At 42.3% G+C, this 23597-nt stretch overlaps 1 protein-coding gene across 2 annotated transcripts in view; it reads right to left on the reverse strand.

Annotated features, from left to right (window-relative positions):
- AGO2 (argonaute RISC catalytic component 2) overlaps positions 1–22627 on the reverse strand; it is a 64933-nt gene extending 42306 nt beyond the window's left edge. For both annotated transcript variants that reach the window (XM_055704378.1, XM_055704377.1), the window contains exons 1-2: positions 22333–22627; positions 1405–1600 (exon numbers count right to left, since the gene is read on the reverse strand). In XM_055704378.1, the coding sequence (XP_055560353.1) occupies positions 1405–1600; positions 22333–22363 (227 nt within the window). In that variant the 5' untranslated portion in view covers positions 22364–22627. The remainder of the gene's footprint in view (positions 1–1404; positions 1601–22332) is intronic.
- Positions 22628–23597: the final 970 nt, after the last annotated feature.

Here is a 23597-nt window from a genome sequence, read left to right on the forward strand (position 1 = left end):
CATGCTGGACCATAACGGACGTGATCACACGGAACTACAACACACACAAAAGCTGTGCAGCTCTCTGGTCCCTGAGAAGCTAAAGAAGCATGGCGATCTGCATCAGTCAGCAGCCTGCCAGTTGCCAGGACTGGAGCTGGTGGCAGGATGTACTGGGGATATTGGTTAACGAAAGCAAAGCCCTCACAGCTCCCACTACTGAAGAAATGACTGCTGAAAATGTTTTTCAGCACTTCAATGCCGTAAGAGTATCTTGGTGAAATTAGCAGGGCTGCCCTTGGGCAAGAAGACAGTTCAGCCTAATACACTTACAACAGTGTTTGCTTTGAAAATTAAATTTAATTCTCAACTAGCTTAAAAGTTAAATTTATAATAGATCACCACAGAAAGGAAAAACAGGACAGCAAACCATAGTGATACTCTTTATGGAAATGCCATCAGTGACTTTTTAGTGTAATGATAGATAAAGCACTCCTGTTTATTAATTCATGTTAAGAAAACTTTGTCTTTCAGGTGGCTTTTTTGACTGCACACTTTGCTCATGTTCATGAGTGCATTTTACCCATGTGACCTTTTTCAATATGGAAAAGTTTTGCTTTTGAATATATAAACATACCATTCCAATCCTCTGCAGTCAAGATGTAGGTAGTTATGAAGATGACACTTGCGGTTTCCAGTTAGTGCCAAGTCTTGTTCTCAAGTTTCACTTCTGGCAACACCACACTCTTTCAAGTCAATGAGGTTGCCACACTCTGACTAATAGGGCACATATGCAAAATACAAGACCTAATTGGTTGTTTCCATAGCCAACTGATCCACGTTTTCACCTTGCTGTTTCAGGAGCATCATCTTTCCCTTATATAGAATCTATTGATGAGGGCCAATTTCTTACCTAATTTAGTCCGTCCACGATCCTCTCGCAGCAGCACAATCAAATGGGGTTTGCCTCCCCGTGTCAGTAGGGGAGGGTGGGAAAACAAACTGGTAACACAACTCCCTGCTGAAGGACCTGCCAGCCAATTGCACTCCAGTATTTAACCAAGGAATACCAAGTAATAAATACTAATGTTTATCAAGTTGGCTTATATTGACCTAGTTCCGCTACAGTTAGAGTTTATCCATCTGTCATCTGTGGCTTTGATCAGCAGCATCTTAAGATGCTGACAAGTGTAAATCAGGCAAAATAAGGGACAATGAGCACTGAAATCCTGGATTGGTACAGAAAGACTTGGAGAAAAGAAGTGCCCGTTGATGGATATGCAAAATTTGAAGCTATCAGTACAAACAGTGACTAAAGACAGACACATCCTGCAAGACAGCAACGAAGCCAGGCACATCGCTCTAGCATTTTCAAAGAAAAACAAGAATGTTAATAAACTGAGGAAAAGCAAAGCACAGTATTACCTGTTAACTCTTCTAGGACATTTTTCTGGCTTTATATCCAATTCATAATGATAGATATCTATTTTAGGAATGTCCATTTCAAAGAAGTTGGCCTGCAGTTTGATTGTTCTCCCAGATGTGCCAAAATCTGGTCGAGGAGGGGGTTTGAAGGCATATCCCTGTATTGGTGGTGGCAACGGTGGAGGAGGGGCAAGCACTGAAAAAAAAGAAAGCACAGATTAGACATCACCTATATCAAACTGACAGGTAAACAAATTTACAGGCTATTTGACCAACGAAGCACAGCACATTTAAACCAGTGACTGGTTTAATACTGGGGGGAAAAAAAAAAAAAAAAGACCCCAACCCTGCTATCAGGAGTCCATGAATTCTGTCTTCATCCATGCTGGTTCACCATTTGCTGTATTTCCTAGCCCTGATTACTGAACAAAATCTTTAAATCAGTTTTCCTGATTTTCCTACACTACAAATCAGCTGGGTTAGAATTTGAGAGGCCAAGTGGGCACTGCTGGGAAAGTGAGAACCTGATCTTCGTTGCAGGGAAGAACCTCCATTTCAGAAAGGACACTGAAACAAATCACCTAACTGTGTTTATTTGAGCAAACACCTATAAGATGGAATTTCTACCACTTAAACCACCTTTGTGATCACATTTGGATGAGGTGCATGCATCTAAAGCGAGTACAATGCATGTATTTCAGCTATATACATTTTACTCTAATGACCGTACTGCACAGCTTGCTGAAGAGGTGAATGCAACACAGGAGCTGTTCCTACACACTGCAGCTCTCTGGAAAACGCTATGTATTAGAATTAAACTATACCCTACTGCTTCCTTTAATCAGAAAGCAAACAGCAAATAGTTACTGCTGCCGTACTGTATTCTTCAGCTCAAAACAGCAGCTGTAGATGAGACAATGTGAAGAGAAGCATAATAGCTGCCTGCGGTTTTTTTAATCCCGGAAATCCCATTAAAAATTCACAGAGAAGTGCATAAGGTACCAACTAGAGTATTTAAGACTCCTGCAGTGCCAGTACTCAGGTTTTCTGTGGTCTAGAGCAGTAACAACTTGCAGCAAAGCCTCCACATGTGAAACAACGCAAGAGGCTTCTCATGACTGATGTAAGAATCCAGGTGTGGTTTCCTGGGATTATCAAATTCAGTCCTCTGCTAGCACCAGAAACAGTATGCATCCCTTCAGTGACAGATCAGTCACCACTTCTCCACCCTCACTTTCCCTACTGGAAACCTGTTCTGGAACTGTGATGTTCCAATGCTCAGAAACATCCATTTTTATTTATTCATTGTCAGGTTATACTCACTGACCTTCAGCTTAAGTACTCATTTTATTTTTAGATTTAAACAAATTCCCATTTAATTCTTAATTCTAGGCTATACTACTTCTATTAGTCTCTTCTCATAAACTAGTCTACATTCTCATCAGTCTGGTCATTTTTCAGGCTAATACATTTTCAGCCCACCTTTCCTGAACAAGACCAAGTGTTATTCCACACAAGGTCCCATCAGGGTCCAGCACAACCACACTGATGCTTTCATCTCCCGACTGGAAACACCAGGTTAACGAGCCCTAACTTGCTTTTGCCTGTTGTACTACTGCTTTAGAACGGCAGCTCCTGGCCATCCAGGGACCAGTCGGCACATGTGTGCCCATCTCGGTTGTTTATGACTGATCATCTCCCAGTTCACTATTAACTCCCAATCACATGATCTTTAAAATTTATATATATATATTTTTTAACCTATATGTATTGCCCTGCTGCTTTCTGTATGATGCTCAGGTCCTTCTGACAATGCCTCCCATGCCCCATGGTAAAGTCTCATGTCCTTATTCCTAACATTTGTGCCAAGATTGTCAATGAAATAATAAACAAGCCCATTCCCAACCTTAGTAGCATCACTTCCCTGCTTTACCCTTCAATACTCCTCATGGCCAGTTTCCCACTGATCAGTATCTCCTTACTTTACTGTTCTACTAACCTGACTTTTAGTACCAATTTCCCCACATACCTGATATTTCATCAGAATCCAGATAGTTTGGTTTGACATTAGGAATATGATAGGGGGGTTTGTTAGTTATTTTATTTATTTAAAAAAAAAACTTGGGTTTTCTCATTTGTTTTACATTTCGGAAGCTTGTTTCAGATCTTGTCTTCCAAACATTGAGGCATACACCCTTCTGATGTCACATTACAGAAGTTAAATTTGGGGTTTTCCTCCCTCTCATACACATTACCATTAAAGTCTGTGATTCTCCAAAACTAACTTGCTCAATATTTTAAAGATGCTTGTTGCTAAAGGCTTGCATTTCCATGCTAAAACTTCAGGTTTCTGTGATAAAAGATTATTCCATCTCCCTAATTTGAGTACTCCTTCAGTTCTGCTTTCAATGGAAATATAGCAATCCTCAGTTGAATATTATTCTTACTGTTTGCCTTTGCAGTGTCAACATCTGTAAAGTGAAGTATCTTCTTGGGTTTCGCACAATAGCTCTAGACTCTTGTCTATGCCATCTGCCTCTGCATCTGACCTTTCCTATTTACATCCCTGAAGGCAAGTCCAAGTACTTAGCTGACTAATTCTGCTAAATTACTTTTTTTTTTTATAAAATTACTGCACACCTGGACTTCTAAGACATGAATTTGTCATCTTTTCCTAACATTTAGAGGGCCTCTGCTTACTTCAGATATTTTTCTGAAGATGATTAACTCACTCGGGTGCCACCACAGTCATCATATCCTCTTGCTTGGTATGACAAATTCACAAAGTGTTCGTGTCATTAAGTGGAAAGAATCCTCTGCTTTGGATATGACAACTAACCAAGTTATTTATAGCATTATCACTACAGTTGGAAAGTAACGTCAAAAATACTCCCACAAATATTTATACTTGAAATATGACAAAGCTTTCCATTACCCACCTCCAAATCAGATCAGGAAGATGTGCACCAAGCATCTACCTCTACTCCACCAGAATCTTCTTTACCATCATTTTCCCAAAGAAATCTGGCTTCCACCTATGATTTCAGCTGGCCTTAACACTTTACAGCTCATCACTGCACGTATTTTTATTGCCATCTTTCTGTTAACAGTACATTCCCATTTGAAAACCACGTCCTCATCATTAACATTATTCTATGATTTCTTTGTGTCGTTCCATGATCCCCATAGCACCACCCATTCGAAAAATATTTTAATTTTCTGCCCAGGCTCCTGGTATTTGTATTTTAACACTTCCATTTCTTGCTACCCACACTCTGCATTTTAACTGCATTATCTATTGCCTTACCGCTAGCACCTGGTCAACTATTTTCCCATCAATATTAAGCATTTCCCTTCTCTTTGCCCATTCATTTTTATGCCTTCTAACATTTCTGTATTTACTGCCACATCCTAATTCCCCTGTCCTTCCTTTTCCTGTGCCAGATTTGGTATATCACAGCCAGTTTTCAGAAATACAAAAAAAAAAAATTAAGATTACAAAATTTGGAAGTGCAAAGGCTAGCATCATGGAGGGGGGAACACACCTCCCCCAAGCTATTTATGCTGCAAAATTTAGTAATTTCATAATTAAGCAATACATCCTCCACCCTCTATATTAAAATGGGGTTGTTTAGTACTTCTCACAGGTGTGTACTGAACCCGTATCTATAAGTGATCAGGGATCAACACAAACGCGTGTTGCTCAACACCACCATTACATTCCTCCACTGGAGTTTTTGTGACAAACAGTAAAGAAAAAAAGTGAGTGCATATACTCTGTTTTAATAACAACATGAAATGCTGAGAGAAGCACAGACTCCTGGAGAAAGATGTGGCCACACAGTTTTATAACCTGCATGTCTGATGGAGAAAAAAACCCCAACCCCAAGCTGTTCAGAAAGCAGGACTACTACCACCCTGTATTTTCATGTTAAACATTTTGTCAACGATTTTTTTTTTTTTTAGGAGCAATAGAAAAAACAATTTTAAGAAGGAATCTATTTCTGGCTCACCTCCCTAATCAAACTTATTTAGGGCAGGGTGTTGCTTCAAGGAGATAAGTACTGTTTATTGAACACCAGCACTGACCCGATAAGCAGTCAACTTGTATTTTTGCCACATAAAAAAGATACATATGCATTAACTATAGAACTGAAGGATGCGAATTGAGCTTCAAGGGAAAAAACTGAATATTGCAACTGTTGATCTGAATTCACTTTTTGAACTACTGCCTCAAATTAAGGTAGCAAAATCAAACTATTTTGTGTAATACACATTACAGCAACCAGTTGTGAAGTGTAGTCACAAAATACTGAATTCTGTGCCGATAGGAGAGGATACAGTCTTATTGCTCTGTTCTATTAAGAGAAAAACCCATGAACCTCAATCGTAAAACACAACGGCTACATCCGAAGTGATTCCGTTCCCCCAACTCCTTGTTCAAGCATGCCTGGATAATTCCCATCACTGGCTCGCTTCTAAACATGACAGAAGCCATACCAATACGAGAACACTTTTCGTAGTGCAAAAGTTCATACAAGGGAGGATTTGCAGTGTGGTGAGGTGTGTTACAGAAGATACTGCCGGACACCAGGGCTTGAGGTGATGCCCTGCCCAAGGAAACATGCCAGAATTCATACCCCAATGCGTGTTACTTGCTCCATTCCTGTTTTTCAGAGACTCCTTCATGAACACAGCTGATGCTTTTGGAGAGACAGAATTTCAAAGCATCAGAAGATCTACATGCATACCTGGATTTTACTTTTAAAATCCTGTGAAGGGAAGAATGAATCAGAAGAAAGATGAAAGACTAATAAATCAGAGCATCCATGTGATAAGTATCAGAAGCTCTTCGCTCATTTGCTAGATGACAGTATGAATAACGAGAATGTTTCAGCCTTGATATGATGACTGAGACCATCAAGAATCCCGTTTTAAAGGTGTGAAATAAAGTTAAGCTGGGTATTGAATAGTAAGGTGCCAGTAGACTGTTATTAGGCTTATTTTTATCATGAAAAAAACGACTTCCTATTGTAATTCATCAAATTTACATAAACTAAACATCCATAGTTATCAGTCTTAAAAACTTCAATTTCTACCAAAAAAAGAAATCTGGAAAAAGACAGATACTAGAAAAATAACAGTATCATGGCAGTTTTCTGAAATAAAATTAATAATCAAGCAAAACTACTCTGTCAAAAGAGAGTGGCAAGGGAAATGTGGGGGCAGAGGAACTCTGCACAATCACAGAAACACTGTTCTAGTACAGATTTTGCAAATTGAAAACTATTGCAAATGCAAGGCTGTCTCTGTGCATGCTCCTACTCCAGCACTTGTTGTGGTTCAAAACCAGAGATAAGAGAGCAGTGACTCAAGGAGTCAGCTGGCCAAGACACTCTCAGTATGTAAAAGGTGTGAATGAGCCACTCTCATTCAAGAGACTGGCTCAGCTTGTCTACTCCAAAATCTATACTATTATGTAATGATAATTTTTCAGGGCCATTTAATTTATAACCATTTCCCAGACTTGGAGCGTTCCTTTCTTTTGTCCTCCCCTCTTCACCATTTTTTAAAGCTTAACTGTTTTTTTCCAGGGTCTGCTCAGCACCCTGGAAGCACTACCAGTCTGCACTGAACTTGCACACTGAAGTTTTTCAGCAAAGAATTACGCAATTTTAATGTGCAGTCATAGGCCTAATGAGTTACTAAATAAGAAGGGGCCAAACTAGTTGCATCTAAGGGCTTGTCGACACAGGAAACCATCTGAGCATAATTATACTAGCGTAATTATATCAATAAGTTTCCTTCTGTGGCAAGTCCTAACACACATTTAATAATCAGGTGATGTTTCACAACTCAAAAGTATGTTTTAACATTGAGCTAACACAACTTACATCTGTCATAGGAAGACTCTCTAAAACCATTTTTCTAAAAATATATAGTCTCTAAATGCACTAAAAGGAAGGAAGGAAGCCTTATTTGGAAGCTCCACTTTCAGTTAAGGTTTCTAGTATCAGACAGCAGGGTGACTCTTCTGGATCATCACTACAGATGTTTTCAGATATTGCTGAGCAACAACAGATGCACTTTTCAAAGTATTTGAGATACACTGACTACTTGATACCTAACTATTTAATAAAAAAAGGCAAAATGTCATGCTAGTATACAGATTTTTAATTCAATACGTAATGCAGTTCTCCTGCAGACCTTGATTTGATCTACCCTGCTTGCCAACTCCAGTCTTGCAGACACCATGGACTATACAACCACTGCACACATTGCCTCCAGGTCAGTTACTGATTCCATCACACAGACACAGAGAGAAAGCATCGCTCCTTGGAAAAAAAAGGGGTGTAATAACTTGTCCTCAACAAGTGATCAGCTATTTCACCTCCAGAACTGCAGGAAACGAAAAAGAGACAAATGCGTTTATAACAATCAGGTTAAAAAGAACCAAGAATGGCAAAGGAAGAGACACATCTTCTGGAAAAGGCTCTCCAGCAGCCATTGCAGAGGTGCCAAGTATCATGAACAACAAAATAACAGATGTTGGAAGGGACCAGGTTGACCTGTCCAGTCAAGTTTTGAATATCTTCAAGGACAGAGTTTCCATAACACCTCTTACAACCTGTTCCAGTGTTTGATCACCCCCATGTTAAAATAAACTCGTCCTATACTCAACTGGAGTTTCCTGTGTTCGTTTCTGCCTCCAGCCCTGATCTGGTGCACCTGCCACAAGTCTGGCTCCATCGCCTCCATAGCTTTCTCTTAGGTAGTACAGACATCCAGAAAAACACCTTTTAGCCTTCTTAAGGTTGAACAAGCCCAATTCTCTTAGCCTCTCCTGGTATGTCATGTGTTCCTTCCCCTAACCACCTTGGTGGCCTCTCACTGGGCTTGCAAACAGGCAATGTCCTCTGTTGGGAGTACACTTTGAAGTGGGAGAATGGAAGACTTGGAGAGGGACCACCCCATGGTGGGAGAAATCCTGTTTCCAGAAACAGTTATTCAAATACCAGTAATAGAGGGAATTCAGAAAGAACGTGGAAAACGCCCAATATGATCTGTACAGTAGTTGTATGCATTTTATTTACACATATATATGGTCAGAGCAAGGAAAGGAATACAGGGAGTTCAGCCTTTTCTTGTTAGGTCCCAACAAAAAAAACACAAGGCACCTTTGGACTGTCTTCCAAGTTTTCTTACAGTCTGGGTTTTATGGAGAAGTTTAACTTTTGCAGTGCCTTTCTGTTAAGAACTGTTACAGAAAGATAGGCGAAAGGCTGGCCGTGTTTGCTACAAGATAAGGAAAGCTCAAAGCTGCAGCTCATAGTCCCTTGATATTATGGCAGCAGAATAATCTATATTGAACCTCTACATCTGTCTCTGACGTCCATTAAGCATGTTTTAGAGCATGGAAACTAAGAGTCCTTCAGTCAAGCTATAACATTGTTGGATTAGATGATGTACAACAAAGGTAACTGACATCGATTATCCCCAAGAATTCAACTAACCACGAGAAAAGTGCTGGAGGGAAGCAGAACGGATGATGTAATCAGAACTGTAGTTAAATCTAGTATCTGTTACAGCGTTATCTTAGATATCAACTGTCTAAGGTTCTTTACTAAGGTGTGATTGCCAGAAGATTTAATGAGCTTTTCTGCTAATAATGCATCCTCAAGAAAAACAGTACTTGGTAGAGCCTAGTAAATAACCTGATAAGACAACTGGAAGGGAATGGAAATATGTAAAGAGCAAAAGGGAGAAACAATTCTTACATTTTTCATGCAAATAAAGCATACGTAAGACTTCTTAGGACAACTCCTTTAACCTCTTGCTGAACCCCCTGTATGCCAGTAAGTTGTACAGCATGCAAAGTGGTCATTGGACACATCAAAATCGGCTCCTGACGTCCTTTTACTTCGTAGCAAAGTAAACAGGCAGCACTATTAACAATGCTTTACAACTCTTGTTTTATTTGCTCAGGGCCACATTTCTGCTTTGAAACTGGCTGCAACTCTAGCTGTATACACCTCTGCATGCTCCAGCACACAGGTTTAAGGTGTCATTTGTATCCATCATTGGGATCACTAGGTCTGCAGATCTGCACTTCCTTTTCTTAAAGCTCAAGCTTACTTACTCCTTGTTTCTCTCTCCTGTGTCTGAGGCTAGATTTTATACCATCTTTGTCACCAGAGTGCCTTCCCCCTCTGAACACACAACTGGTAATCCTTCTCTCATATTCTCCATGGGTTTCCTACACATGTATCACCCCACAACTGGTAAATTGTTATTTTCCTGGAATGGTCCCTAAAATGCTATCAACAGCTAGATCTCTTGGAGATACGGTGTCTCCACTCCCCATCACATTCAGTCTGCTCCTGTATTTCTCTCAAACACCTGCTCAGCCCAGGCCACCATGTGTCTCCATTTACACTTCGAAGCCAACCCTTAATGACACTTAGCTCAACTATCTTCCTGCATTCCCCATTTTTTCTGCATGTGTTACTTTCCTGTTACTTCTTTTCTCGCTCTGCCCATATAAACTGTGCCCAGATCCTGTCAAGGATTTGTATACAACTCCTTTCACATAATTTTTGATGTAGCCCCTCTCTAAAGGTTCTTCTGGTCTCTCAGCGAGCAGCTAACACACTTTCTAGCCACAACACATTGCACATGCCAAGGTGGACGATCAGAGCTAGAGCTGCTTCAATACCAATGAGCAAAGATGAAGGAGCTGTCCTCATATTTCATTACATCTTAAGTCCCACATATGACTATTGAGACATTTAGGGATCCCACTCTGCCAGACTGCTTCCGATTCCTTGGTGTTATAGTACAAAATTAAATACCTTAACAAGGAGTCAAAATGCCAGATGAACAGCATTGCCTTCAAGCCTGTATCTCATTAATGTTCTGTAGACCTGATCCAGACATGATTTTTACTGAATAATTGCCACTTACTGCAAAAGAATTCAAGTAATGTTAACTTTCAAACCAACCCTTTTATCTGGTGAAAGACATCCATGGCAGGCAGGTTGGGCTAGATTATCTCTAAAGGTCTCTTCCAACCCAAATCATTCTGATTGTTTTGCCTGGAATAAATAATCAGTTACAGATCTATTGCCCCCTTGGTTACCCTGGTTAGGTTTTGACCTCTGTAACATAGAGATGTGATGTCTTTATAGTGCCAGAAGTGCTACGATCCACAGAGACCAGAATCACTCCCAGACACCAATGCTGTGAGCAGATGTTGCAGTCAGAGATGAAAAGAAACAAGACATTAATCCAGTTTGCTTTGTATTGTTATAACCACATTTCAAACACAAATATGTGAAAGACTACAAGAACAAACTGCCAGAGAACCAAGAAGGAAGAGATCCGCACCTTAGCAAGAAAGCAGCAGGTGAGAAACTAAGAATGGTTCTTCCTAGTCCACACTGTCCCTTCTTTGGGACAATGCCAACTAGCAGCAGACACCAAGTGTTAGTACATTCTTTTTCCTCCCACATTCTCCTTGCAGCCTAGATCTTCAAAGCTATCCTCCACATTTTCAAATACTAACAAGCTGGTTCTCGCCACTCTACCAGCCACCTGCAAGTCGGGTGAGTGACAGAAGAGCACCATTAGAGCACACAAGGAGTCTACAGAGTGTAAATCATCGATCCTTACTGTTAATAAACCAGGTGGCTTAACTGATCCCTGTACGCAAAACTGTACAAAGTACTACTGAAATCCTTCTTAATGGATGCAGAGAAATGCTTTTAATTATGAACTGCAATGTTGAATTAAGTCATCCAAATAACGAGCCTCATCCAAACAATAGAGGGGATGCTTATGGTTTACCCACAAGTCAGCAACCCTGTTTAAAATTAAATGTGAATCCAAACTACAAAATAACTCCATCTTCAGACAAACCTCTACTCAATGAGGGGGGAAATGGAGAACATTTAGTGCTATTTATCACACTTGACCATAATTGTTCATTCACTTTCCCATGCCTTAGAAAATGATGTTGAACTAATTCCAGATGCCTTTTCTAGAAATTTGAAATAAAGGATATAATAGTATTTTCTGCATTTGTAAAGAGCAATGCCTCCGTTCAACACACTCACACTTCTCTGCCACTCTAAAAAGCCTATGTAGTGAATGCACACAACTCCTACGAGAAGAAAACCCCACCCACTAGCACCTATTCCTCCTTTCATGCTGCCTCTTCTCTACAGAAGGTGAGACAAGACATTCTGTATTCATCATCCCACATTACTCTTCCCTTCCCCCTTTTTTGCTGAAATGTTTCATTTAGGCTAGGAAAGAAACATGGCTACCCCTCCTTCTGTATTAGCTGACACTTGCAACTGCAGAGGCCTGCCAGAAAGGGCATAACCTGCCCTCCACTGTCTTGTCTTTAGTCTTTTTTTCTTTTTTTGTTGTTGTTGTTTTAAGTCTCTAAAAGGCTGGTAAAGCATGACTTCTTTATACAATATTGACTCTTCCAATAATATTTACTTCAATGCACAGATTAAGTTTCCATCAAACTACTTGGTGTGAAAATCAGATGAATAAGCACTTGCATTCGGACCTGAGCAGAGCCCCCATTCCACCTAGTGCCAGGTGCACAACCGAGTTCAGCGAGGGGTACTCAGCCCCAAATCCCCTGTATTAAGTACTTCAACACCTTTTGCACGCACAATCTGCCATCAAATAACAGCATTAGGACTGTACACCTTGCTATGACACTCCATTACCTCTACACCTCAACATCTTGCTACTTCTATATTCCTCCCCCAGCCCCTTAGAAACAGTAAGAATTATAGCTCGTGAACAGATGCTGGATATATTAAGTCACCTGAACCAGAGTTGTAGTTCTCAGCACAATGTGGGTCCCCCAACCTTTCTACCAACACCTTTTCTTTCCCTTGCCATTACACCCCATGCCTCTCCTCCAGCCTTCTGTATTACTAGACACGTTAGGGCCCACGTGCACTCAAGCTCCACTAAGCTTAACAAGCTCGAACGGCTTGGGCTTTACTCTTGCCACTGGCCTATCTTTCCAGCATACTGGGCCTCACCAGCTGGAAACTAGTGCCACAGAGGCCGCACATCCACATTCCCTGGGGTATTCACATTGTATATAATTTAATGAAACACAGAAATTATTTGTGCTCAGCTTATTAAAGAAATAAGCTGGGATGGCTGTATTTTGCGCTGTACCTTTGCAAGCACATTCATAGCCCCACAGATTTTGCCTAGCATTATTTTTGTATAAAATCTAAAAATAAAATGTTTAAGTTGTCTTCATGCCTAAAATATTTTTAATTTACAAAACTTCACTGTTGAACTGTAACTCAGAAGCAGTCATGCCTTCTTTGAAAAAGAAACCTTTTCCCAAACCCACACTGGATTAATCTACAAAACCATGAAACTTCTCATGGCTTAGTTTCAAAATAGAAATCTCACAGTTAAGAGCTGAGGTTATGCTTTATTTTGTCATTTTAGATAGTGAAAGCAGCTGTAGGAGCATCTTCAACATGCAAGAGATCTAACAGTATCTAATGCGGTTTCAAGAGATAGGGTTGTGGTTTTCAGCATCGCTGAAACAGAGGGGTAAAATGCAGCTTCAGAATAATGGAATAACTGAGATATGATGGGACTGTAGGCTTTCAGCAGAACTCCCCTATGAGAATTTTTTTTCCTATTACATGTTGGGTTTTTTTTCCTCCACCTGTTTCTTGTAAGCAACTTAAATTCTCGCATTAGTTGATACAAACCAAAACTCAGCTGTGGCACTGTGCCATCCCAGTCATGACAGCAACGCCATGGGAGGAGACAGCAAATTTTGTGAGACCCCACCTCAAGTACTGTTTTCAGCTTGGGGCGCCCCCCAATATCAGAAAGACATGGACCTGTTGGAGCGAGTCCAGAGGAGGGGTACAAAGATGATCAGAGGGCTGGAGCACCTCTCCTATGAAGACAGGCTGAGAGAGTTGGGGTTGTTCAGCCTGGAGCAGAGAAGGCTCCTGGGAGACCTTATAGCAGCCTGCCAGTACCTAAAGAGGGCCTACAAGAAAGCTGGAGAGGGACTTTTTACAAAGGCCTGTAGGGATACAAAAAGGGGGAATGGCTTTAAACTGAAAGAGGACAATTTAGATTAGGTATTAGGAAGAAATTCTTTACTGTGAGGGTGGTAAGACACTCGCACAGGTTGCCCAGAGAAGCTGTGGATGCCCCATCCCTGGCAGTGTCCAAGGCCAGGCTGGACAGGGCTTTGAGCAACCTGGTCTGGTGGCAGGTGTCCCTGCCCATGGCAGGGGGTTGGAACTAGATGATCTTTAAGGTCCCTTCCAACCCAACCAATTCCATGGTAAACAATGGCATCTTATTATAGGGAGATAGAAATCCTCACAGATTATTTTTTTTCCCCCTCTGGAAATAATTAATGTTCTCCTGCAGTGTCACTATCAAAACACTACTCCATGTGGCACCTAGTCCCGTAAATTTCTATTTTTGGTCTGTGCATTTTTTTAAGGATTCTGTGAAAGTTAAGTTTAAAAAATAAAATGCACATAAAAGTTTCCTACAGATAGGCCTATACCTCCACTGAAACTTTACGTTAAAGGGGATTTGCAAGTCAGAAACAATTAAAAAAAAAATACCACTACTGTATTCTAATCACATAATGAGACCCAAACAATGAAGTTTCACTTCCTTGCCCTGGTGGGAAGTTTCCACCTTCTGAATGAAGCTCTCACCTTTTAAAAAACACACCCTTATGCAAATATTCTGAATTCATACAAATTATTCCTAAGCACTCCTCATTAAACACTGAAGATCTTCCCAAGAAGTATATTGGTTCACAAAGACATTCATTATTCTGTATTGTCATTTCTACCTGAACTTGGGTTTCTTCTCTATTTTATTTTTGTTTTGTTTGTGGTTTGGAGGGTTGGTGGTTTTTTGGGTTTTCTTTTTAAACCCATGTCTCACATAGCTTTCTCAACAGAAATATTCAAGTCAGAACAGCTGACGTTGACAAGCACTATTGTTTGCTAAACCTTACATTTCACGGGCAGTTAAAAAGCACAAACAAGAAAACCCCTGCTCTCCCAATGTCCTGTCCTCCACATGGGAACAAATGAAAATTTCAGAAACAATGGAGGAGTATGATGGAGCAAGAGAGCACAACTAACAGAGGGACTGATTAAAAAAAACATAGAAAGGGAGCATTCACTGCAAACCACAAGTTCCATGAAAGGACAATGAAATAAGTTCATTATCAAAGGATAAGCAAAGCCAAGAACACAGCAACATTTAGATAGGAATTTACCCTCCATATGAATAGACGCCTGTCCTTTAATAGTAAACACTTGCTAAACAAGTTTCAGAAGGTATATAATGAGGCCCCAGTAATAATTATGTTTAAAAGCTTTATTCATCTACATGACAAGTTTAACTTCAAACAATTTTTAGATTGATCTAGCTAAGCCAGTGAAACCTCCCCTCTTGGGAATTCTTCTAAAATTGGCTTATTTAAAATAAATCTAAATTAGACCATCCACACACACTTCCTACTACTAAATTAAGATTTAAATTTCATTATTTTCTCACATTAATAAGCTCTAACTTAAATTTAATGACTGAACTAAGAACACAAAAAAAGCATCACTAAGACAAAAAGTTCTAAAGCTCCAATCTGACATTAGCAGCTCAAACAGCCACCCACGTTATCTAACACAGCCTGCCAAGTCAGATCCTTGCCTGGCCAGAAAAAGAGTTACAATTTTTTTTCTAGACTACATATAAAATCATCAATTTGACTGCCTATACACAATCTGTACTGTAAAGCCAACACAGTTTCAAAAGTCTATTTTCAAGCTCCCCAAGATGACATGCTGAGATTAGTTTATTCCTCAAAAGACTAGAGACTTATTTTTTGCTCTGCAGCCACCCTGCTTCAGTCACAACCCAACACAGGTTTGAAACGACATAATGAAACATAAAATTCACATACTGCTTAAACACACGTTCTTCAGACTTACACATATTTTATGGAACTATGTGCTATGTGATTTAACTCTTCACACAGGTGAAAAAGTTAACATTAAGTATATTCTCCATCTTCTGAGTATAAAGCAACTTGTGCAAAGGAATGTGATCAGGTTGTTGCCAGAAGAGCTGTTGGGAAGGAGATGTGGAGCCTAAGACATTGCAGATGTGCGTAGTTATTCTGTATCTCTGAAAAGTTAAATATTTTAATACTTCTGTCAAAGACAAAGACTTTCACAATGGCAGAGCTATCATGGCACACATTAATGCTGGGACCCAGGCCATAACAACTTCACCTCAGGCAGTAATAAGCTCCCACACAACTTAAACTGGAGTAAAACTGAACTAGCACTGAAAGTGAAGTCCTGCCCTCATGCAGCTGTTCACTCTGCCCGATGATCCCAGAACGTGTGTTATGAGTGCTCCTGCAGAGAAGCAAAGCAGCTAAAACTAACTAGGAGAGGCTATGAAGGCAAGGAATGAACGGGACTTGGTTTCAGTTGGGATTGGTCTGCCCAACAGTACGCTCCTGCACAACCATTTCTTTCTGCAGCACGGCTGAATTAGCCTAGTTTAAGATGAATGTAAAATTACAGGCTGACACACAGACAACTTTTAAATCTACTTTCAGCAACAAAGTTTCATTTTTCAGTTGCTTGTTTAATTAAGGGTGAACAGAGCCTAAGACCTACAACAAAGACAAAATACAGTTGAGCAGCTCTGGCAAAAAATGGAAGAGGACTAACAAATGATAACAAGAGAATGAATTACTCTTGCCAGCCACATCTGTGATAAAAAAAAAGTTAATCTGTTATACAACCCAAATATAAACAAAATTTAGCAGCACTGTGGACAGCTCAATGAGAACCATATTCAAAAAGACAACATTGATGGCAGCAAGAGAGAAAAACAGCAAAAGCAGCTTTGGACTGTCTTGATTATATCATTATCAACAGTACTTTCCCATCTAAATCAGTGGTTTGCTTCTACCTTGGCTGTGCCCAGTTTTGTGAAGTCATGCAGTTTAAAAAAGAAAAACCCCAAACTTTTCTTTCTAGAAAGCCTGGTCACCAGGTACCACATTGCTTCACAGCTGCAGCAAACCCGTAAGAAAGATTTAGGAGAAGTGTTTTTCCTCAATACAAAATACAAAGCAAGACTACAGAAACAGATTAAATAACACTCATACTAAAACTTTTAAATAAAAAGCACTAAGTTTACTCTGAAAAGAACAGTAAAAGCAAAAAACCATCTTAAAATGGAGAGGTTAGAATGAATTACACTAACCTATGGTGCTCACTAAACACAATGAAAGACACCATCTATTAAGAGTGTCACGAGTATACAAAAATGTGGGCAACACCTCAGCCTGAGGATTAAAAAAACTTCCTGAACAGTACTAAAAAGATCTCTTTGAAGCACTACTACTTAGAAATGGCTAGCAAAGAGAAGTACGTACTAACAAATTGCAACAAAAAAAGTGTAAGACATGAGATACACGGCACAAGTCCAGTCTATCTGGGGATGATGCTGTTTGGGTCTGTCTTTTACTTTTCCCAATTTTGATAGCATAAAATGCATAAGGAAACATTCAAGTTGAACTTTGGGTATTACAATAACTGTAAAAAGAAAACAAAAAAAAAACCCCTTGCACTGAGTTGGAAAGTACTGCACTTCCCCAGTCGATAGGATAGGAGATGCTTTATATTCTAGTGGGCTGCTCTGTGTGTGCATCAGAAAGGATGCATGACGCTAAAGCAAATTAATTAGACAATGCATGGAAGAGATCCCTACCCATAGCCACCACAGTTAAAACTACATAATATTTTCCACCAGCTATTTTTTTTTTCTAGTTCATAACTTAGCAAAAATAAGACACTGGAGGTTGGCTTTTCTTCATTTTCAAATGTAGTAATATTTTCTGGTAGTCTGAGTATTAATAATTCCATCACTAAAAATCTAACCAAGTATTCTGCTAACACTTGAAATAAAGGAGGCAATACACAACAAAATTTTTACAAGTCTTGCAAGTTTTGTAAAGATATTGTCAGCACATGCTTAGCTGACACAAACGAGACTTTCATTAGGCACGTAAAGTTCCTAATTAGTTTGAACTGTGCGTCTGCAAAGCCAGTTTAGCAGTTAGAACTTTACTGCATTCATCAACTTGATCCCTGCAACTTCTGGAAGGCCAAAAGTATTTAGATAGGCTGCTTTCTGAAATCAAAAAATCCTTCCCTCCTGTACTGTTCCAAGTGGGTAGAAGAACAAGACCATACTATGATAATCCAAGACATATTTTCTCTTGCAGAGCTAAATCATTTTAACACCCTTTCCCACCCTTCTGCACAATAGAGGGACTGGTGGCAATAGCAGTGCAGGAGAGGGTATACAAATTGTGAAAGCAGTATTTTCCTGGAAGTCAGGAAGGTTTGGCTGTTCCTCTGTACTCTTTCTATATACATTACAACACACCACTAAGTATGTATCAGTACATGATGATTCTGCAAAAGTGAAAAAACTTTGAGACAAAGGAAAAATCAGTGTACAAAATCCCATGTAACTGCAGTCAGTAAGAGAATCACTGCTGGAAAAAATCTTTCACTTCTCATATAACAAATACTATACTTCAGTTCACTAAGGAAAGGAGAAAGTTTGGTTAGCACATATGAAAACATCAATTATCTTTTCGGCAAATGACTACCTCACCTTTAAGCCACGTTAAGACTACACAGCTAGCCGAAGCAACATAATACACAATCTTTTTCTTCCTTAGGAAAATACACTGGCCATGACAACACTACACTTGAAAAAGTTACACTGCATTTTGTAGGTTGCAACTGTCAAATGCGATTTAAGGGAAAATTCTCACACAGTACAGGAGAGCGCTGAAGCTGTACACTAAATTCTCATTTCCTCTTCTATGTATGGCAGCTTTCGATGAATTCCAGCATAATTTACTGTCTAAAATTAAGCCAAAGAAACTGGGCAACTCTGTGATACCAGCAGAACTAGCACAGTAAGAACAGGTCCAGATCTACCCCCGAAAGAATACAGAAAAGCCTTTCTAAGATGAGTGGACTTAAATTCCATGAGATGGGGTGGTAGAAATGGCAACACCACAAGCACACCCCTCCCTTCACCACATTTAGGACTAAAGAGTTCTAAAGAGAATCAATATCCAACCATCACATAACTTCAGGAAAATATACGGGCATTAACAAGTACCTCCACTGAAAAACAAGACAGACTTAAAATTTTCAACTGCTTATTAACAGTTTTGAAGAGTAACTTACAACTAAATGACAAGGGAGAAAACAACCTTAGTCTCACTAGTTTGACAGAAGCCTCAAAGTTGTTTCTTGTGCTAGGAAAAAAGTTTTTATTTTACATGCAAAGCCATAAGCCCCTTCACGAAGACACTTTTTCAGACAACTGTTGCTTCAACAATAAATTAAGCCCTTGAGTACCAGGCAAAAGTTAAATATCCTTTCAGAGAAAAAGAGAATCTACAGCATGCGAGGTTTAGAATTATAAATACCTTGGTATTCACATAAGTTACAGAAGTTTACACAAGTTTTAATCAATTCTTTAAACAGCAGTATTTTTACTATGCCACTTTGACATTCTTCTGTCTTTCAAGAAAAAATACCAAATGTAGCAGTATCAAACTTCTTAAAAAAAAAAAAAATCTGTTTGGATTTTTTACTTTTTACAGTTTCTTGAAAGCAAAAAAAAGTGTATGGACACAATGTTTCAGCAAATTCAACACCAATTCAAGAACTCAAAACAGTATTTGGGAAACAGGCGCACTGATCATCGGCTCCCTAACCATGAAAACAGTGATTTCATGATGTCCCAGTCTTATACAAAAAAAAAATTAAAAAATAAAAAAATCTTACTCCCCATGTAACAGCACGTTTGAACAAAGTTTCCACATTTGGCAGCAATTTTTTGAAATTAGTCAGATATGGCCTCCTAACTTGCTTTACACTGTTTCCAGAAAAAGAATTAAGATTAAAATAGCAAACCCTGTGGCAAATTGAGCGATTACATTGGCAGGAGGCCAGCACCACAGGCACCCTCAGAATGGGGTTGGCTGCGGTGTCCAGTTTGGCAACAGGAGCTGGAAAAGCAAAGTAGCTTGTCTGCATCAGCAACATTTGGAGAAGCAAACGGCGGTGAGATCTAAGTTACAGGAGATATGAATGGAGCATTTACACAGTGTCAAGGATGTGCTGACAGACATGTAGAGGCTGGAGCTCTTGTGCATTCACAGCAGCTGCGGCTCAGTGTGGTTTACAACCATCCACTTCTTGCTCACTCCTCTGAACAGGATTTCAGCACACATTCATTTTATAGGTATCAGATTAACATACAGAAGGGGACTTTCACTGGCAGCTCACGGGCCACGCAGCCTTACACAAGACAACTAAGCATCCTGCTAACTGCCCCTATGTCCAGACTAGTTTACAGTATAGCCACGCTCTCTTAAAAGACTCTACCCAAGTGCCCTGCCTTATGATTTGGTGTGGAACAGGAAGCTATCTGGACTGCTAGAAGTCAGTGTGCTGCTAAGGCTCTCTGTGGATGATTTGACAGGAAGGAAACGAAGAGCCTCGCAATGTGAAGAGCAACTCACAGCTCATACCCTAGAACAGACGCTGTCACTGCCCAGCTCTGCGCAGGGGGAAAGGGCTGAGCCACAGAGATAAACTAGGAAGTAAACAAGACAGAAGATGAGCTTGGCTGGACGAAGCTGAACACCAGGAGCCCCAGACACACACCAGTAACATGTACAAACCTAGGACTCCGTAAAAGCATAGCACTTGTTCTGTCAAGAGCCTAAGGGTTGTTCCAATAAGGGGCAAATATCCTTACACACCGAATGTCAGTCCCTGATGGTAAACAGCAGCCACCAACACTGGTGCTGTGAAAGGAAGATCATTCCAAGTGAAAGGGAGAGCGGTAGGATCAGACAGAGAGCAAATAAATGATGATAAAGAGACTCCCACACATAAAACTACTCTCAGCCCATCACTGGCAATATTTCAATTATTTGCCTCCTTACATACAATTTTGAAAAAGATCTATCAATAGGAGGCAAACATAACAGCCTTGACAACAACAGCATAATTTGAGCACCGTGAATACCTGTAAACTGAAAATATACCTGTACCTAACCAAGAGAGTCTGACACTAGAAGCCACCAAATGATTACATCAATAGTTATACACAGTAATTGGTACTGAAACGTGCAAATGATGTTATACATAAAAGCAAAATCTTGAACATCAGTCTGGATACACACAGCTGCAGAGACCTATCCTCCTGGTGTGCCTAGTAAAAGCCTTCACACACTGTAGAAAGAAAAGCAGGAAAGTAAAAACAGAGAGACTATACTCCTAAGAGGAAAACAATCATTCTGATTGTCCTTCTAGATTCTTGTGCCTTCAAGAGAATGAAATCAGAGAAAAAAAGAAGCCCAGCATCTAACTGTGGCTTCCAAGGTATAGAAGCATTTGTAAAGAGGCAGTAAAAGACATCTCAGTTACAGGTCCTATTTTTCACTACACTATTTTTTGCTAGATTATCCCTCTAAGGGAAAAGATTTATGCAAGCCTGTTAAGAACCTTAATATAAAGTTCCACTTATTTTGAAACTTTTCTAGAAAAAAACCTAGGTACCAGTTACCCAAACATTGTAGTTTCTACTTAAAAATTTTCACTACTGAAACAGCCTAACACTAGAGAGAAAAAGCACTGTCCCATATTAACTGCACAAACTCCCACAGTATTTTTTTTTATTTATATCTTTCCCCTAAATAATATTAAACGTCCCCGAGCAAGCTGGTAACCTTTCTTCTCTCCACATTCATTCTCCCTTCGCTCCCAGATTTCATTACGTGAGAGAGCCTGAAGACATCTCACGAAGCCGATAACCTCTCCCAGCCCTACCCGACATCTGGATACGGTTTACCTACCCCAACCCCCCAAAGCAGCGCAGCACAGCCGCTGACAAACACGCTGCCAGCACAACGCGGCCCCAACTCCTGCGCCCGGCGCCACGGGTCCCCGGGGCCAGCCCAGGAGGCTCAGCCGCTCCGAGGAGCCGGGAAGGGAGGAAATGGAGACCCCAGTCCGCCCCGCGCTGCCAGCAGGAGGCTGAGTTGGCAGGAACAGCCGAGCGCCGGCCTGGCGAAGGCAGCACGTAGCGCACAGCCGAGGGGACACCCCGGGGACTGACCGGCGGCGGGCCGGGGAGGGGGGCGGGTGGGTTGAGGGCGGCGGGGGGGATCTCTGCCGTCTCCCACCGCCCCCAGCAGCCACCGCTACGGCTACCAGAGCCCCGCGAGGGGACCCCTCACCCGGCAGAGGGGAGCAGCCCCCTCGCCTCACCCCCCTTCGCCCGCCCGCCCCTCCTTCCCCGCCGCCTCGCTGTTCGCCTCCCCGCCCCAGGCCGGGGCCAGCCTCCCGCCGCGGCAGAGGGAGGGAGAGGAGGGCAGGGGAAGGCGACCCTCCCCTAAAAGGGGCCTCCGGACACGCAGGCTCGCTCACCGCCCTCCCCGAGGTGGCGGCGGCGGCCTGACCCCTCCTTCCCCCGCAAGCACGGCCGGCCGCGGCCTCAGCGGCTCCAGCCAGGCCCGAGCGCTGGCGGGCGGGGGGGGCGGGGGGCAGAGCTGGCCGCCGGGGGGGCTCCTGCCGCCTCCCGCGCTGACTGACCGCCTCGTGCGCCAGCGGTCCCCCTCCCCCGCCCCGCACACAGCCACGCACACCGGCCGCCGAGCTCCGGGCCCGCCGCCCCGAGAGAGAGAAAGAGAAAGTCGTTCCGGCGGCTCGGAGCAGGCCCGGAGGAAGGAAACGAAACCGGCCGAAAGCTCACCGGGTCCGGCGGAGGTGGCTCCCGGGTACATGTCTCCGTGTGCGGCGGCGGAGGCGGCGCCTCTCTCCAGTTCCCTACCGCGGCAACAGCTCGAGGGGAGGGAAGGGGGGGGAGGGAGCGAGCCCGAGCCCCGGCTACGCTGTCGGGGGAAGGGGGAGGCGGAGGAAGGGGAGGGAAGGGGGAAGGAAAAAAAAAAGGGGGAAAGGGGAAAAAAAAAAAGAAAAGAAAAGAGGGAAGAGGGCCGGGCCGACGCCGGGAAACCAGGTTACTCGGCGGCACTGAGGAGCGGGGAGGTGGGTGGGGAGACGGGCGGAGCCGCGGGGTCACGGGGCAGGGGCGCTCCGCCCGCCGCCACCGCCTCCGCCCTCCTGCCCGCGGCCCCCGCGGCGGGCGGGAACCCGGGCGGCCGGCCCAGCCCCAGGGCCCCGCGGCCCGCTCAGCGCCCTGGGCCCGGGCCGAGCCGTGCGCCCGCCGCCTGCCGCCCGCCCTCCTGCCGCCGCCCCCTCCTGCCCCGCACATCCACAGCAACTGGATCCGAACAGCTCTGCCTGCAGTGCCCACGCACGTCGTGCTTTGCTCTTCCTACAGTCTGCCAATGTGGCGAACCGGACACAAACCGCCCGTAGCAGGAGCCTTTCTAGGCCGTGCAGTCACCCACCAAGGTGAACCGTGGCTCCTTTTTACCAAGCTTCTGCCTTAGGCAGGTGCAACATCAACAGTCAAACTACAACAAAAAGTGTGTGCTGCACCCAGGACTGCTGAGACTTGTTCTGCCTTTCAATGAGACCTTGGAAAAGAACTGCGTGCCTCCAGCTCGCTCTCTCCTGCCTCTCCTTTGAGGCAGTTTGCCTAGTTGCATGCTTAAAAGGGATGCTGGAATGGCATCAATGTTACACATACTGCTTGATCTTGAGGGGCCCCTTTTACTTGAAAATTGGATTTGATTACACCCTATGAGACAAAGGCAACGCTGCTGTGAAAACAATCACATCAGTTACCTCATGGATCTCACACCTCCATAGGACATCCACTTCTTGTTGTATCTATGAGACCCAGCTGTGGTGGTGTAGCTCACTGCCTTGTACAACCAGGGGATCTTTGGTTGTATCTATGTATAGTATGGGGCATTGCCAACTAGCAATAGTGTGAAAGAAGCATAGTATTGTTCTGTATGATGCACTGAGACCCAGGAGGTATCAGTGATGATGATTCCTGCAGGATCCTTTTGTAATCACCTCATTGGTACCTCTTCCTTTCAGGAGGAG

This window comes from Falco cherrug, chromosome 3, assembly GCF_023634085.1.
Source record: "Falco cherrug isolate bFalChe1 chromosome 3, bFalChe1.pri, whole genome shotgun sequence".
Taxonomy (NCBI): Eukaryota; Metazoa; Chordata; class Aves; order Falconiformes; family Falconidae; genus Falco; species Falco cherrug.